Source organism: Euphorbia lathyris, chromosome 9, assembly GCF_963576675.1.
Source record: "Euphorbia lathyris chromosome 9, ddEupLath1.1, whole genome shotgun sequence".
Lineage (NCBI taxonomy): Eukaryota > Viridiplantae > Streptophyta > Magnoliopsida > Malpighiales > Euphorbiaceae > Euphorbia > Euphorbia lathyris.
Window position 1 is genome coordinate 27,700,152 of NC_088918.1, and position 19,918 is coordinate 27,720,069.

General features: G+C 32.3%; 1 protein-coding gene across 1 annotated transcript; it reads left to right on the forward strand.

Annotated features, from left to right (window-relative positions):
• The first annotated feature begins 13,819 nt into the window (after nucleotides 1-13,819).
• Nucleotides 13,820-19,381, forward strand: LOC136206238 (GRF1-interacting factor 1). Its single transcript, XM_065997207.1, has 4 exons — nucleotides 13,820-14,098; nucleotides 17,877-17,953; nucleotides 18,399-18,483; nucleotides 18,671-19,381. Exons 1-4 carry the CDS (start codon nucleotides 14,018-14,020, stop codon nucleotides 19,082-19,084), a joined length of 657 nt encoding a protein of 218 aa, XP_065853279.1. The 5' UTR covers nucleotides 13,820-14,017; the 3' UTR covers nucleotides 19,085-19,381.
• Nucleotides 19,382-19,918: the final 537 nt, after the last annotated feature.

Below are 19,918 nucleotides of genomic sequence, written 5' to 3' on the forward strand. Positions count from 1 at the left end.
GAAACCATGATTCCTTATAATCATCATAAGACCACAGATTCTAATATTTCCTTCCATTAACTTCATCATTTATTCATATCCACATCATTGTAACAATTATTTGGAGAATCGATCAGGTGTATTTTCGTCGATTAGTAGCCAAGGTAAGTAACTATCAACTATATTTTGAGTTTGATGTATATAAATATCTATATCTAATCAACCAATTTTCAAAAAGTGATATTTTAAGGTTATGCAGGAATTTTGTAAAATTGGAGGTTTTCACGATTTTGCTTTTTATTGTGGAATTATGGTTCAAATGAAGCTATTTTTTTTTTTTTTTGGTAAGAAGGGAAGAAAAAAAACAAACAAACAAAAACCTAACCCGGGATCAGTCTAGGAAGACTGACCCCAATCCTATCCTCAAGAAGAGAAGGTAACAGAAAAGAAGGAGGAACGGAAAGGGTAGAAACACCTAACATCCCCCCATGCCCAGCAGCTGCCAAGCGATCCGCCACGCGGTTTTGCTCCCTATAAATATGGGAGAAGGTAAGAGAATCGAAGGCAGGACGAAGCCTCAAGATGGCTTTAATGAGATTCTGACTCTTAAGACAAACAGCATGTCTATCCGAAATCCTGTTGATAGCCTCCAAATTGTCAGACTCCACCGAAAGTCTTTTAACACCCATGCGAATGGCGAGTTTAATGCCAGACAAGATCCCCCAGAGCTCTGCAGTAAAGGAGGAGCCCGTACCTAAGTTATGGGTAAACCCAGCCAGCCAGGCGCCACCAGCATCCCGAAGAACTCCACCAGCAGCAATTCTGCCATTATTGACTATGCTTCTATGTGAATTTCAGATTTTACTTAATTATGTTGATTTAAGGCTTGATTTGGTTGATTTATATATATACATATATATTTTTGGTTTCAATGTATATCTATATTGAACAAAATGAATTTGATGATTTCTTACGAATTGTTTTTGGATTGAAAAATCTGTTGCGGTTATTGTTGTTATTATTTTGGATTGAAGTCCAAATATGATTTTTATGCTACAAAATAGCTAATTGAAGCCAACTGATTTATGGTTATGAAATAGATCTGCACTTGAATTCGGATATCATTTAGTCAAATTAATATTCCATAACTTGTTAAACTCCTATCATAATCTCCAATTTATAATCAACCTCCAAAACAATTAATTGAAATCTCCACATTTTCACTTTCTTAATCACATATATATTAACTTCAAAACTCATCATATCATTGCAAAGTCTCCTAATCTTACTTCAAATCTGAGATACGTATAAGGAGAAAAATCAAAGCAAAAACCAAATTCTGGTTTAACGCTAAAATGACCAACATATGCCGTTTTCAGCAACTTTTTCATACGGAGTCCGATTAAGGCGATTCAAAAACCCTTGGAAACGTAAGATAATAATAAAGAACTTTCATTTAGGACTCTATGACAGATTCGACCTTTATCGGGTCGAAAAATGACCTCAATCGGCATCGGCATGAAATAGAAAGATCATAATCAACACTTAGGAGTCTCCAATTTATCCCAATATCATAATATCATATTATATGACAATTGCAATACCAAAGTTCTAACCATAATGCTAACAATAAGCAGCCAACTTCCAAACCTCGCCTAATCGGTCGGTAACCTTCTCTATATCCTGTACCGTCTCACCTAAAAACATTAAAACATTTAAAAACATGAGACAAAAATCTCAGTAAGAAACTATCAGCTATAAAAACCAACTTTACTTAACATATACATAAAACTCAAAATATAGTTTATAGTTACTTACCTTGGCTACTAATTGAAAAAATACACCCGATCGATTCTCCTCTAAATTCTGTCGATTAGGACTTAGATCTATGCATAAGGATGCTATGGTTTCAATTTCGAATGATTTGGACGGTCGCTATCAACCTTAGGTCCGAAGAATTTAACCTAGATCTCTGATACCAAACTCTCACACCCGACCCTAAATTACCTCAATCGGCATCGGGCGTGAAATAGAAAGATCAGAATCAATAATTAGGAGTCTCCAATTTTTCCAAATATCATTATATTACAATTGAAATACCAAAGTTAATCTAACAATAAGCAGCCAACTTCCAAATCTCGCCTAATCGGTCGGTAAGCTTCTCTATATCATGTACTTTCTCGCCTAAAAACATTAAAACATTTAAAAACGTGAGACAAAAATCTCAGTAAGAAACTATCAGCTATAAAAACCAACTTTACTTAACATAGCTACATATATACCTTTATAAAGGGATTTAATCAAAACCTTCTCAAATATACTCAAAACTTAACGTTTCATCAAACCATTTCATAATCAAATAAATCTTTTATCAAACCAACTTGTAATCAAATAAATGTTTTATCAAACCAACTCGTAATCAATCAAACGTAAAACCTTATATCAAAATCAATCATAACCAAAAACATAATCTAAATGAACTTAAAACATTGTATGATTGATGTTATGATCTACACGGGTGGAATTCGAGGATGGATACACATACACAAAGTTTATTGTATGAACTTAAGTTTTATTTTATAAGGTTTTGATGAGTATATTATAAACTTACGTTTTGAGTATATTTTATAAGGTTTTGATGATTATATTATAAACTTAAGTTTTGAGTATATTTTATAAAGTTTTGATTAAATCCCTTTATAAATGTATATATGTAGCTATATTAAGTAAAGTTGGTTTTTATAGCTGATAGTTTCTTACTGAGATTTTTGTCTCATGTTTTTAAATGTTTTAATGTTTTTAGGTGAGACAGTACAGGATATAGAGAAGGTTACCGACCGATTAGGCGAGGTTTGGAAGTTGGCTGCTTATTGTTAGCATTATGGTTAGAACTTTGGTATTGCAATTGTAATTAAATGATATTTATTATAAATCGGAGACTCCTAAGTATTGATTATGATCTTTCTATTTCATGCCCGATGCCGATTGAGGTCGTTTAGGGTCGGGTGTGACAGTTTGAGAAAAAAATACACCCGATCGATTCTCCTGTAAATTCTGTCGGTTAGGACTTAGATCTATGCATAAGGATGCTATGGTTTCAATTTCGAGTGATTTGAACGGTCGAATCTCCATAAATCAAAGTAACGGTGGAGAAACGGTTCAGGAACGATAAAGATAAAGATGATGAATGAAAGAAAAGAAAAAGAAAAACAAAAGATATCCTGATCTCCCACCTCTTCGCCATATATATATCCAAATCTGGCGAATATCCAGTTTGGTCCTCCATCTTTATATATCTTTTAAAAATTACTCTAAACTTTTAATTGATATTTTGAATAATTGTGGTTATTTTTACAAAAGAGCTAATTGAAGCCAAATGATTTATGGTTATAAAATAGTTTGGAATTTGATTGTGAAAGGAAATTTGAGCACGTTATGATTTTATGATTTTATATCCATCGAGAGTTATCCGGATCGGTGGTTTTATATTTGAAGACCATGTTCAGTGAGGGACATGGCCTGTGTACACAGTCTGAAGACCTATTGGGTATGGCAGTGAAGTGTTGGGTAAGACCATATGGGATAGGCAATGTTAAGAGACGTCTCGACTATATATGTGGTTATGGATTGATATTTAAGGGGAGAAACTCGAGGATAGATACAATGTTTTAAGTTCATTTAGATTATCTAAACCTCAACCCGATAAAATTCAACAATAGATCTGCACTTGAATTCGGATATCATTTAGTCAAATTAATATTCCATAACTTGTTAAACTCCTATCATAATCTCCAATTTATAATCAACCTCCAAAACAATTAATTGAAATCTCCACATTTTCACTTTCTTAATCACATATATATTAACTTCAAAACTCATCATATCATTGCAAAGTCTCCTAATCTTACTTCAAATCTGAGATACGTATATTTTTCAGCTAACTATTAAACTCTCAAATATCAATTCCAAGTCATACTAAGGAGAAAAATCAAAAGAAAAACCAAATTCTGATTTAAAGCTAAAATGACCTACATATTCCGTTTATAGCCTAACTTCTTCATACGGAGTCCGAATAAGACGATTCAGAAACCTCTGGAAACGTAAGATAAAAATAAAGAACTTTCATTTAGGACTCCATGACAGATTCGGCCTATATCTGGTCGAAAAATGCATCATAAAATTCAGGTACGAATATGATTTTCCAACAACACCTATATAGACAATTCTCTATATCTCTAGCTCAAAGTTATGACTTACTCATAACCCATATCACCAAATAGCAAATAATTTGCTAATTTTCATACACCCAATATTTTACTAACCATCAAATCCTCGAAAAATTTCAAATTATTTCTTAGCTTGCACCAAATATCCATATTCCTCAACTACTATCGATTATTTTTTGGCTATCACCAAATATTCATATTCCTCAATTACTGTCGATTATTTCTTAGGTATTATCAAATATCGATATTCCTCAATTACTATCAACCTTAGGTCCGAAGAATTTAACCTAGAGCTCTGATACCAAACTGTCACACCCGACCCTAGACGACCTCAATCGGCATCGGACGTGAAATTATATTACAATTGAAATACCAAGTTCTAACCATAATTCTAACAATAAGCAACCAACTTCCAAACCCCGCCTAAACGGTCGGTATACCAAACTGTCACATCCGACCCTAGACGACCTCAATCGACATCGGGCGTGAAATAGAAAGATCATAATCAACACTTAGGAGTCTCCAATTTATCCCAATATCATAATATCATATTATATTACAATTGAAATACCAAAGTTCTAACCATAATTCTAACAATAAGCAGCCAACTTCCAAACCTCGCCTAAACGGTCGATAACCTTCTCTATATCCTGTACTTTCTCACCTAAAAACATTAAAACATTTAAAAACGTGAGACAAAAATCTCAGTAAGAAATTATCAGCTATAAAAACCAACTTTACTTAACATAGCTACATATATACCTTTATAAAGGGATTTAATCAAAACTTTCTCAAATATACTCAAAACTTAACGTTTCATCAAACCATTTCATAATCAAATAAATCTTTTATCAAACCAACTTGTAATCAAATAAATGTTTTATCAAACCAACTTGTAATCAAATAAATGTTTTATCAAACCAACTCGTAATCAATCAAACGTAAAACCTTATATCAAAATCAATCATAACCGAAAACATAATCCAATGAACTTAAAACATTGTATCCATCCTCGAGTTTCTCCCCTTAAGTATCAATCCATAACCATATATATAGTCGAGACGTCTCTTAACATTGCCTATCCCATATGGTCTTACATGAACTTGAATGGGGTATGGATGTGCTTAGATCTTGGGTTGAGTTGATGAACTTTGTTGTGAGAATTTGAAAATAAATGAAAGGGAAAGCGGAGATTGTTGTTATATACAAATAAGGGTAATTTTGTCCAAAATGGGTGAAATTGTCTAATTTGGTAAAATGGAAGCAAGATGGGTTAGATATGTAAATTGGGGTCCTTGATTGGGTCAGATTTGTAATTATCTCTATTTTTATTTTATTTTTTATAAATGTACATTATCTTTTCGTTTGTAATTATTTTCTCAATCAATTTCAAATCTTATGATATATATAGTTATTAAATCTTATGATCATTCAAAATTTTGTATTTGGTTGGTATATACTATCTACCTATTTATGTTATCATTATATTACAATAAACATTTTTTACAGTAAAAATGTTTTTTTTTTTGGACAAGAGTAATAATGCATCAATAAAATCATTTTAAGCAGAAGAGAAAAATCTTTCACATGTTGGATTTAGGTCTGTTCTTTTTTATTGAAATTAAATTAAATTAATTTAACTGAAATTAAATTATCTGAACTAAATTGAATGCTACTGAACTTAACTCAACTTAACTTAACTGAATTTAACTTAATTTAACTGCACCAAATAATTATAATTATAATAAATTATATATATAAAGATATATTTTATATATAAATAATTTTAATTACACTAAATAATTTCTACCAAAAAAAAAATTACACTAAATAATGATAAATTATATATATATATATATATATATATAATGATAAATGATATATTATATATAAAACATTATAATTATAATAAAAAATAGGTGTCTTCTATGGTTACTTTGTTTTTGACAAAGTACCATTACTTGGTGTGTTTTCACCATTGGATGATGGAATATAAAATTAATTCAATGGTGAAAACACACAAAGTAAGGCTTACTTTGTCAAAAACAAAGTAATCATAGCCTTTACCTAAAAAATAATAAATTATATATATAATAAATTATAAATTATATATAAGTAATTATAATTATAGTAAATAATGATGAATAGTCACTACTGTCGGCGGTGGATACACTTACGAACCAAAATAAAAAAAAATTATAAATTATATACCAATTATAATAAATAATAATATATTATTTATAAATAATGATGAACTATATATAAATAATATTAAATTATAAATTATATATAAATACTTATACTTATAACAAATAATGATGAATATAAATAATATTAAATTATAAATTATAATAAATAATAATAAATTATATATAAATAGTTATAATTATAATAAATAATGATGAATTATATATAAATAATACTAAATTATAAATTATATATAAATAATAATAAATTATATATAAATAATTATAATTATAATAAATAATGATAATTACTGAAATTAAATTAACTGAACTTAACTGAACTGAAATAAATGCTGCTGAACTGAACTTAGGCCCTGTTCTTTATCACTTAATTTCAGTAACAATCAGTTCAGTTCAGTTCAGTTCAGTTCAATTCCGTTCAGTTCAGTTCAATTCAGTTCAGTTCAGTTCAGCATTCAGTTTCAACATTCAGTTTCAGCATCCAGTTTCAGTATTCAGTTTCAGTATTCAGTAATTTATCCTTATTTATTATATTATAATTATTTATATAATTTATTATAATAATTATTATTATTTAATTTATTATTTATTATTATTATTATTATTTATAGTTTATCATTATCTATAAATTAGATAAAAGTTAAGAAATGATAGTCAAGAAATGATAGTTTATTAAAGTATATATCGTTTAATAAAAAAATTAAAACTAAAGTATGCTTCCATATTTAAAAATTAGGAATTGCATTCAAATTTATCGAATTTATCAATGTTAGGGATAAAATTGCACCATTTTAGATGTTAGGGGTAAAATTACCCATGACCCAAAACGTTAGGGATATTTTTACACTTTAACCCTAATTAGAATAAAAAGTTAAGAGTTTGTATTCATATAAAAATTTGTATTTGATTTCATAGGCTTTAAATTATATGTAAATTTGTATTTGTATGTAATTTGTATTTTTAATTTAAATTAGACTCATTTTTATTTAATTTTATAGGTTTTTATCGAGCCAAAATTTTATCAAACCGATCTTTTATTTGATATTCAATTTAGTTTTATCTTTAATAATATATTTATTTATTTATTATTGATATTATTAAATTTATTAGAACCATCATTATTATTATTATAAGTTTATTAATGTCCAATATTATCAATTAAATTATTTTAAAGTCTAATATCATCATTATTGTTTAGTTCGGTTCAGTTCGGTAGTATTCAGTTAAGTTCAGTAGTATTCAGTTAAATTCAGTTCAGTTCAGTTCAGTATTCAGCAGTATTCAGTTCAGTTCAGTTCAGTTCAATTCAGTTCAGTTCAGTTCAGTTCAATTCAATTCAGTTCAGTTCAGTTCAGTTCAGTTTTTTTCAGCAATAAAGAACAGAGCCTTACTTATATTAAAATTAAGTCAAAAAGAACAGAACCTTAGATATAATATAATGATAAGTTTATGCATGCTTTTCATCTTTGTGGTTATGGGGCTTAATGATTTTTCCACTTTTTAATTATTATATCATCATATTAAAACACAATAATTCTAATTGTAGAGTAAAGTGGTGACATAATTTATAAGAGCTTTTTCATTAATTTTGGAATACACAACACATGTATATATCTAAATATGATTATGAATCTCACATATCACGTAAATAAATTATGGGGTAAAGTTCAAATAAAACCCCTCTGGTTTCACTAATTTTCAGATAAAAGACTGTAGTTTACTTTTTGTCAAAACGAGGACTTAGGTTTTCAACTTTAGCAAAATAAGGACTTTTTCGATTGATACTATTAAAATCACCCTTAACAACTTTAAAAATGACATATTTTAAGAACTACTAATATTCTAAGCAATTTTAATTCTTCAACTTTTTTATTTCGAGATTATTTAGATGATGTTTGGTAAAGAGAGAGAAAGTTTAAAAAAAGATGATTTTCTAAAATCGAAAATGTAGTTCCATAGAAAATATGACATTGAACAACTTTAATTATTAAAAATTTTCATTTTCAGGTCGTTAAAGATAGTTCTAATAACATTATTAAAAGTGCGAAACCCCAGCCCTCGTTTTGACAAAAATAAACCACAGTCCTTTATCTGAAAATTAATGAAACCACATAGGTTTTATTTGAACTTTCCCCTAAATTATACGTCGAGCACATGTTTTCAGTATATATTCCAAATTTCTCTCACGAAACACGTTTTAAAATATTAATTAAGCTGAAAAATTATTCACAATAATTATATATACAAAACTATAGGGTAATTGATATTGCATTAGTTTTGACATGATTAAATCATTTTATTGCACCTTTTAAAAAAATAATTTTCTTATAAGATGAATTGAATCAGTGGCGCAATAATCTTTGAACTGGTGGACAGGGGCGTATACAGGAGGGGCCCCTCCGGCCGCCGGAACCACCATAGTCACGAGTAGTTTCGGCCCCCAAAGCGGGGACGCGTAATGCGACCGGACCGCCCTTTTTTATAGACTCTATGTAGTAATATTTCATTGTTTAAAGGTAAATGAGATGGTTGAAATACTTGTTTTTTTTTTAAAAGATCCTAGGTTCAATTCCCCCTAACCTCAATTTATTTTAGAAAGTGTTTATGTATTTAAATTTTATTTTTCAATAATTATAAAACTATGTTACCATTATTAATTAATTTATTTATTTTCATAACACTTTTGAACTCATTTTTATTATGTCTTTTCCATTAAAAAATTAATTTCTTATTTTTGAGACTCAAACAACTTAATTTCTAAATTAAAATTTAAAATTTTAAAACTAAAAATGTAAAAATGTTATAATTTTTTTAGAAACTAGTATTAAACTAATAAAAAAATTAAATATATCCCATTACGTGTTAGGCTTGTCCAAAATTCAAAATTTCAATATTTTGCACCTATTAGGTACTACATAAATCCAAATTTCTAATTTTTTTGGCTTGTCAGGCATTTCTAAATCTAAATTTTTAATTTTTTTTGACCTGTTAGGCCTCTATAAATCCAAATTTCTAATTTTTTTGGCCTCTTAGGTCTCCTTAAAATTGGTTCTTGACCATTCAAATTATAACATGCATATATACAAAAAAAAAAAATTAAGGAAGTTTGATTTAGCAAAAAAAAAAAATCCTGAAGGCACGTGTAAAATCGGCCCCCCAACCGACTAATCCTGTATTCGCCACTGGTGGTGGATGCAAAAAAAAAGTTCAACTCATATATAGGTTGTGTTCGAAATATTTTTACCCAACTCAAACTATAAATAATCAATAAAGCTAATGTAAATAATCAATTAAAAAGTTTAAGTCATAGTTGAAATTTAAGAATAAGTTTTTATTATTATTATCTCTAAGAAAGTGAAAGATTAGGATTTGAACTCTCGAAGAGTAAAGTGAAGGACCGGATCTAGTAGGAGAAGAGCAAAGTGAGGGAAAGAGAGGGGCAGGCAAAGAACAAAACAAAGAATCACTTACAATAGCTGATGCATCTCTCTCCGACGAAACTACTTTGGCTCTTTTTGAAAGCGGAGGTGCGGTCATTGCTTTTCAGTTGGCACCAATCCTAACGTTGGTAGCTTCGGCAGGTTGACTTCCATCTTTAGAAGACTGAGCCCCTCACTTAGAAGATTTTTTCTTCGAAGAATCTTTCTTCTTCGGTGCCACCACTTGCTCAACTGTCTTCCCCGCAGACTTACTAGTCTCTCATATCTGATCATCAGCCACACATTCAGCTTCAGCAACACCTCCTGCTTCACCCACAACTTCGACCACAACTGGGATTCTAACTTTAGTTAACCTATTTGCCTCTGTAGTAACTCCGACTTTAGCAACAACTTCTTCAGAGGTAGCCAACACCTCATCATCCAGCAACATAATTGAAGCAGGTTCAACTGAAGCTTCGGAAAATCCCACTGGCCCAAAGCAAGATATAAGAACAACTGCAAAAGGCTCAGCATTCTGCCCAACAAGCTCTGCAGATTGAGCCGTAACTATTACACAATAGACAAGATATTAGAAAAAGGCATTTTTCGAAGATTGAAGGCAAAAAACTTCAAACTCACCAGAGGGAGAAGCCACCAAAGTAGCACCTATGGAACTGGCGGAGCTCGAAGCAACGACGAAGTAGTTAGACCAGTGGGGAGTGAATCTAAGAGCCATAAGCTATCTCAGTCTCTTCTCCATCTGCCTACCATGCAGCCAGTTGACGAGCTATCAATTTTTTCTAGACATTACTCAGGTTATAACTTACACACGCATGAATCAACAAATCAAAAAAATAAAAATGGAAACATTCCAAACCTGCAAACAGACGAGTATTGATCCATTCCCTTTCGATGAACTTCATCCTTAGAATCTATAAGCATGAAAGGTTTGTTCTCAGGCATATGACTTAACAGTTGTTCCCGAGTAAAAGCGAAATGCAAGCTGGTCTAACAATCATGCATGCATTGTTCTTCAGAAGAAAGGGGATCCAACTCGTGATAGCCATCTTTCTTCATCTTGGCCAAGTTCAATGAGCACCGAAAGGGAAACCCAATAGGATAAAGTGATGTCTCTATGATTTTTCCTCTTTCGTTCTTCGACAAACATATTCAAAAGTACGAAGGTTTGAAGTTCTTGTTACGAGAAGGCTTGTCTAAAACAAAAGTCAGATGATGGGTGTGAAGCTTAGAGATCCAAACGGAATCATCATTGCCCCTCACAGTAGGGGTCCAAAGATGTCGAAACAAAGGACCAGTCAACACAAATTCCAGATCCTCACATACTTTGACTAAACCTAGAAAGTATAGCCAGCTATTCAATGATAACTGCATCGGGCATATCTCGAGCTCCTCCAGAACATTCAGTACGCCATCAGGGAAGGGGTGATGAACTCCATTTTCTAGAAAAATCTCATAAAAACCTAGATATCCTTCTAAGATGTTTGTTATTACCTGACGAAGGTTTGGAACCTTAACTCCCAGATGGGCGAATTCTGGATAGCGTGACACTAATTTTGTTAAAGAAAGTTCATCCATGGTAGAAGGCTACTTATAATTTCGAAGATTAGGGACTATATGCTTCTTTGATTCCCTAGCGGCGACACCCTTCTCAGCCCGAGGGTTTTTCCCTTATTAGTTTGTTACTTATTACCTTTCTTAGTCGATGAAATCTTGCGACCCATTATGAAACAAAAAGAGGAAAACAGGAAGAAAATAACAAAAACAATGGAGAAATCGACAACTTACTCAGACATTATATCAACTACTTATGCGGGACGGAAATAAAGACAAGAAAAGGAGAAGACGTTGTAGAATTTAAAAAACCAATAGGTCTCCAACAGGCGAAAAGAAGAAGGTAAAATGCTATAGAATCAAAGAAACCTCTAGGTCTCCAACAGACGAAAAGAGAGTGAAGAAAGAAGATTAAAATGTTTTGGAATAAAAAAACCCCTAAGTCATCAACAATCAAAATCTAGTAAGGAAGATAGAAAGAAGCGAAGAGCTTTTATATGAAGAGAATGGATGCAGATAGAAAATGATGGGGCGACAAAAAAGTGAAACGGTAAGGCATTTGAAGTTTCTCATCATTAAAGCGTTAATCAAGCACTTCCCCATAAACGAGCTACCGTTAGAATACTCTAGATCGAGTAAAAGAAAGACACGTCAGCCACACATGGAGAAAATTAGTCAGAAATATTCAGGTACAAATTCAAGTACAATTAGCATGTGATAATCCATAAAAAGGTCCTCTTGATAGCTTTTATGTTTTTAAAAGTACAAAATCCTGAAGGAATGTCTAAAAGTCAAGGAAGGGGGATATATCATCTAATGCAAAATGACATCACACAGCCAATGTCAGCACTACCCTCTTTGAGATTAAAAATCACGTGCCAAGGAGTCTGTCCAAAAGCGTCGTTACAGGCTTCAACTTCCTCCGACAAATGAACCTTCGAGAATCCTACTTGATAAGGAATTCCTCCTAAGACATAGATTCCTTACGGGACATGGATATCCTCAACTCATAAGGAATTCTAATCACTAAAGGACTTAACCTAAAAAGCCCCTATATATAGACATGTATAGGCACAAAAAACGGTACGTTAACTATTATCCCACAACTAGTCTATACTCTTCAATTCTTCCTTAATCATAAAGTGACTTGGGCATCGGAGCGGGTTCGCCGTACTCTGATCCCGTCTGACATTCGGTTCTGTTTTACAGGTTAATACGATGGAGGATTGTCAAGACGACCCAGACACGTAGACAAGTTCAAATACACAGTTATCATTATTTATAATCATAAATTTTTGATAAAAAAATTTTAGAATTAGATTGCTAATATTATTGATAGTATTATATAATACGTTTTCTAATATATACCAATAAATTTATAATTTAATATTTTACTAAAACAAAACAAATATTTTTATATTCTTCTTAAAGTTCCAACTAAATTCACTAGTTTAAATTATTAATTTTAATTTATATAATTTTGAATAAAAATATAATTTTCAAAAATATAATAATAAATTTAGATTTATTAATTGTAATTTATCACTAAAATATAATCTAAATATATTTATAATATTATTAGTTTATTTTTGTAAAGGAATAAAGTACTATCATTTATTTAAATAAATGATACTAACTTTTAAGGGCTTAATACATCACAAGTTCTTTGAACTTGTCCATAATAGTAGATTGATTTCCTGAATTTTATAAGTGTCTTACTAGCTTCCTAAATTTGGTTATTTCGTATCACCAGCTCCCTAAACTTGTCTATAAAACTTGATTAGCTTCCTGAACTTTACAAGTGTCTCACCAGCTCCCTAAACTTGCTTATTCTGTAACAACTAAATATAAAAACTATAATACTAACTCAGATTAAGGAGCAAAAATATCTCTAATATACATTTTGGGTCAAGAATAATTCTATTCTTAACGTCTAAAATAATATAATTTTACTCTTAAAGTTGGAAGTCAAGAGTAGAAAATACCATTAGTAGTTTGACTAGTAAAAACTTTTACGGTAATCCAAACATTTTTTAACAAAAAAAATAAAAATAAATTTAAACTTGAATTAAAACGTTAGAATTAAATTTGTGTCTTAAATATCAATTTAAATTATTACTTGAAATGAAATGGTCGGAAAGGAAAATCTAGAAAAAAGGAAAGGAAAGGAAAGGAGCGTGAGAGAGAGAGAGAGCGTGGTGATGGGCGCGAGAGAGAGAGAGGAATCTGAGGGCAAAGTAACAACGTCACCATAAATGAAAAGCTGTAGAAAGAGAGAGAAAAAAGTGTAATAATTAGCTTAATAATAATAAAAAGAGTTCAGACCAAAGCGGTCCTAGACCACCACCACTCTGTCATGTTAAATGTGATATCACACCCTCTATCCTTTCTCCCTCATCACGTGACCCCCCCTCCCCCCTCTAGAGAGAGAAACATACCCCCCATCAACATAACAACAAAAACACCAAACAACCCCTCCCCCCTCACATGAATCATCCATCATAATATCTAGCAGCAAGAACACTCCCTCCCTCACTCACTTATATATCTATAAACACCCTTCTCCTTTGTTGTTTCAGTCTGTGTGTATGTATAACAACAGTAGAAGTAAGAAATGCAACAGCACCTGATGCAGATGCAGCCCATGATGGCAGCCTATTATTCTAACAACGTCACCACTGATCATATCCAGCAGGTTCTTCCTCTTCCTCCCTCTTCCCCCCCCCCTTTCTTGATTTCTTGATTTCTTATTCAGTTTTCTAATGCTATATTGCTCATTGTAAAATCTGGTTTCTTGTTCTTGTTTATCAACTGTTTTACTCAGATATGCTCAGTTCTGCTTCTCTTCAACTCTTGTACTCTTCCCTCTTCTGCTCACCAATAAATTGCTTTCTGCCTTCTTTCTGACATACTTACTTGCTCTCCATTTTTTTAAACCCTAGAAACACTTACCCCTTTTGATTTTATTCTTTCTCAGTCTTTTTCTTCTGGTTTACTTGTTAGTATTCACTGCTTGCTTCTGAAACAATACCTTTTAAAAAAGAACAAAAAAGAAATGAAAAAAGCCTTGGCTTTTACTGAATCTTTCGACCATTTCTGTGATCTTATGTAACAGGTAGTAGAGGTCAGCTATCTATTAAAAAGATTTCATTTTTTAATCTAGACCATGTATATATATGTATATAATATTTATGGATCTTATATATTAATTATTATTCTAATTGGCATGTCCATTCTCTTTTTGTTGGGTATTATTTATAATTTAAATGATTTGGTTCGTTTCCCAGCATACCCTATGTTTCATGAAAAGAGGATAAATTTACATGTTTTCATGATTTAAAGAATGGAAAAGTGCTTATTAAATTAATTTGCTTTTGAAAAAAGATTTACAGTTATGTTTCTTTTGTCTTTTAAAGCCAATGGCTGAGTTTTATTCTTCCTTGATTTTTATTGCCCAATTTATTTTCTTAAAACTTAAATCAGCAGCAAGGGAAACATTTGAGAAAAACACTCATGATTTGAAGGGTCCAAGTGTAACTAGGGGCTAGCTGTTCAAGAATCTGGCTGCACCCAGATGTTAAAACTGAAACTGTCAGGATTTATTTACATAGTTTTAGATAATTTAGTTGACACGATTATCATTTTTGTTGCATTTACTGGTTGGACACGATTATTATTTTTGTGGCATTTACATGATAATGATGTGTAATTTATAGATCACATAAAAGTAACCTTTTTGATACCTTTAAGCAAAAGTTCAAAACAATGTATGTGTTTTTTCCTTCCTGGTATATCATCACACTGGCTTATTTGTTTGGTCCTAGGAGTAATTCCATGTCTTTTAATCATATCTGAAACATAAGCATTTTTAAGAAAAACACAAATGTTGATGAGGATAGTTGTTGATTTTAATAAAATGTGAGTGCAAATAATTGATCACTTAATTGCCATTGTTTGTCATGATTGGAGCATATGAATGCAGCTAGCTAGGTTCATCACTTTAAATTTGATGGTCCTTTCACAGTAAATGTGAATTTGTTTGGATATATTAACTTTTATTGATCAAGTGGTCCTTTCTGGATCATCATCTTTCTAAAGTGGTCCTCCTGTCTCTCTCTCTCTGCATATTAATTTGTAAGATATGCTGCATGTCCTTGCCAATAAATTCTCACTTGGAAACTACCATGGGATTATCTATATCCTAATATTCATAGGAGAAGAGAACTCATTAATGAGACACTTTTGTTGAATTTTTTTCATTGGCTCTTCTAACTTAAGTAAATTAGAAGGTACTTGCCTTGTATATATGCATATGCCTACTCATTCCATAGCCTTTTGGGCCCTCACCAGCTGCCAAATGCTAAGAGGATTTTTCTCTTAAATTTTGTGGGCCAAAATACTCTGGCATGTGATGAAGTTGGAGATTTACTGCTTTTGTTGGGGTTTTTCAGTTTTCTCAAATTTGTCATTCTACCATATGGGAAAAGAAAGTATTCTGTATGCCTGGCCTGGCCTTCTAGTGCCCATAGAATTGCATTCTATTTAATACATGTAGATATTGTCTGCTTCAAAGTGTTAAAGGAGCGTCTCACTCAAGGCTCTCGATCATGTGCCTTATTGCCCCTAGGAGAGGCTCTATTTAAAAGGCGCTCGCCTTGTGCGCCTAGCTTGAGCTTCGCAGGCGTGCCTCTTCTATATCAGGTGTTTTGATTAGGCTGTTAATTTTTTTTACTGCTCTCATTAAAATAAAAGGTTGATTAATCTCAACCACTTGTTCTATTTAGTAAACTTAAATCTAAACCGTTGGTCTAAGTAAAAAGCAAAAAGCAACTTCTCGTGTGAGAGCTAGGCCATCTATGTCACTTATAGATGAGCAGGAGGATGAATATGGAGAGGAGAAAATTGGAGAAGAAAGTGATAATGAAGATGACCATATTAAACTTGAGGATGATCTTGATGATGATTATTAGTTTTTTTGTGTTCTTTTTGATCGACAATGAATACTTATTAGTTTATTAGCATTAGTAGATGAACTTAACTTGATGTTTTTGATGCTTAATGTTATGTTTTAATGTGAGTTTGTTTTGTTTGTTGTTATAAGTGTGTTTTTTAGTTCATCTTATCTTGTGCTCTAACTAGTAATAGAGTACCATATCAAAGTATATATATATATATTTTCCTTCATTTTCTGCGTCTTCTGCTCATCATGAGCGTGCCTAGGCCCCAGGAACCCCCTTGTGCCTTAGTGCGCTTTTTTCCTCTAATAACTATGCTTCGGCCTCAGCACCACCCACTCCGGACCAGGTCATTATACCATTAATATGCCTAGTGATAAGAATAGAGGCGCATGAAATTTCTATCCAGCAAAGAGTTGTTTTTTTTGCAGCTTTATAATATGTGGGTGGATCGAGACATGCTTGCTGGTGCATGGTTTAGGATGTGCAATCTGTATGAACTATATGCATACATTTTTTGTCGTGGTTTTCATCTGTAGAGCGTAAAAGACATGTAATACACATGAATACATGGGAGTAAGAGACTACATGAATATATTAAATTAAAGGAGAACACATATATATACAAGAATAAGTTAGGAAGTCGACAAATATACTAATCCCTATAATTGCTCCTTTGATTGCTGTCTGGAATTCTTCTATGACAGCTAGCTATGTTCACATTTGTTTATACCATAACATAGAGGAAGTTCATTAGCCGGATAGGGTCATGCAGATTATCATGCTCATAGATATATGATTGTACCACTTGTGGAAACTAAGAGGAATGCTATCTCTATGTTATCAATTCTTTATTGATGAAACATGTTTTGAGATTGGGAACTTTCTTCCAGTAATTGTTTGTTGAAAAGTTTTTGCAGCAGATAATCCAAACCTCTACGAGCTTTGCTGAGTTTTGGGAAACTTAGTAATGTTATGAAGTACTATGTATGATAAGTATGTGAAACTGAACTTATACTAGAGTATGGAATCAAGTAACAGATGTTGAGGTAGAAAAGTATTATCTGATTAAAGCACAGATTAGTTTCTTCGTTTCTGATACTTTTAGTTAAACTGATTTGATCAAAATTTATATACACACACAAACACATACTCTTTCTGTCTAGTGTTGAATGCACTAACTACATTAAGATGTAGAGTGATTCTTTTTGCATCTGCATCGTCAATCTCGTTTTCTGAATTAATCTTGTTTTTTGAATGTAATTTATAGTTTATATGATTAAGGCTGAAGGAAAATAGAGGCCTTGACCCATCTTCCACTAAAAGCTTTTTTACATTTGTATTTTCTCTTTGTTTTTCTGGAATTTTTCTACTAGCTGTAGGAAAGGAAACAGTGAAGGAATTAATTTTTAAGCATTGTTAACATGTTCTCTTTCTCCATCTTTCTTCGTTGATTGATCATTAATCCATTGATTTAATTGCTCAAATTTTCAATTTGTTGATTCTTCATGGATGCAGTATCTGGATGAGAACAAATCCTTGATTTTGAAGATTGTTGAGAGCCAGAACTCAGGGAAAATTAGCGAGTGTGCAGAGTAAGTAATATCCTTTCTTTCTTAAAGTCCAACTAAAAAAAATGGGCCTTTTGATTGATGTTAATATGTGCCTGCCAATGAAGAGCTAACATAGGTTTGAGAAGAAAGTAGAGAACATGGGAGGAAAAGCCTATAGAGATTAAAATGTGCTTTAAAGGATTGATTTAAGCAGTATTTTGAATGTCATACTGTGAATATATATCATACTCAAATGCTAGAACCTAGTTAATGTTTTTTCGATGGACTTAATCGTAGGAACATGTTTTTGTTAATCACGTCTCTATGAGTTTGAGAAGATTCATTCACACAGCTTTGATGAATGTCAATTGCAGAAAATGAAACCAATTGTGCATTTTTCAAATAGCAGTTTTGTTCTTATGTTGCTCATTATTTGTTAAGGGGTCATTGTTGAATGAACAGAATTCATAAGAATCTTATGTTGCAGGAACCAAGCCAGGCTGCAACGAAACCTCATGTACTTGGCTGCAATAGCTGATTCTCAACCCCCTCCACCTGCTGTGCATTCCCAGGTATAAATGCCATTTCTGAACGTAAAAAACGCCAACACTAAGCGCAAATTTTATTCATTACAGTGATCTTTTATGCTTGGCATGACTATATCTTGATTAAAGCAGTTTGTTGTGACGTGATAGTAGACAAGTGTTTCAGTACGTTTCGAATTATATGCGATTGAGTATCTGTTTTTTTTACTTGCAGTTCCCTTCTAGCGGCATGATGCAGCAAGGATCACACTACATGCAGCACCAACAAGCACAACAGATGACACCACAATCCATAATGGCTGCAAGATCCTCGATGCTCTACACGCAACAGCAATATGCTGCACTGCAGCAACAGCAAGCCTTGCACAGCCAGCTGGGAATGAGCTCTGCAGGAAGTGCAGGACTTCACATGCTGCAAAATGAGGCCAGCACTGCAGGAGGCAGCGGTGGTTCGCTAGGAGGATTTCCTGATTTTAGCCGTGATGTAGGTGGCAGAGGACTGGCTGGTGGAAGCAAGCAAGATCTTGGAAGCTCAGGTTCTGCTGATGGACGGGGAGGCAGCTCTGGAGGACAAGGCAGTGATGGAGGCGAAACTCTCTACCTAAAATCTGCAGATGATGGGAATTGAGAGAGTTGTAGACGGCGGAACTGATTGGTTTGTTGACATCCCAACTTAGGAGAGTGTAGTCAGGAAGTTGATTTAGAAAAAAAAGAGTATGGATAAAGATTTGCTGCTTAGAAAAGTACTTTTTGAAAGATGGCAAAAAGATCAGAAACCTTGGATCGTTTGTTTTTTTAAGTATTTAGACTGAATCTTGTGGTAGAGTATGATGTAAATTGTAGGTTATATTCTGGTTTGCTTCTGTTCTTGATCATTTTGGGTATGAGCTTTTACTGGTGCAGTTTGAACCAGTTTTGATCTGCATTTTGCTGTTCTTAAAAAAGCCATGGGAATTGAAAAAAAAGCAAAATCTTTGTTAAAGTTATTGCAGGTTCCCAAAAAAGACTACAAGAAGCATGATATTCAAGGTAAGGTAAATTTCAACCTTGATTGCTGTGAGATTATATTTACAAATTTTCTATCCCTCCTTTTAAATTGAAGGCACAAATTAAACTCTAATCACACAAAAACAGAATTGAATTCAAATTCAAAGAAACTTTCTGGAATGTTACTCCAAAACACATTATCCTCCATTTCAACTGATAAAGAAGAGGAATTGTTGGATAAAATATCTTCATTACTGTCTTCACTATCCATCTTTATGTCAGGAATTTCATGTTTAGGAACATAGGCTGCTGCTTCAATATAATTAGGTGTTTCTGCACAAGGATTCCGAGCAATTTTGGCATCTTTGCCAGTCAATTGTTGAACAATTGATAGAAACTGACAAGGATTGGTTAATTTAACCATTGTTGGATTTGAAAAATAAGTAATCTTTATTGGTTTTTTCATGTTCTTTGG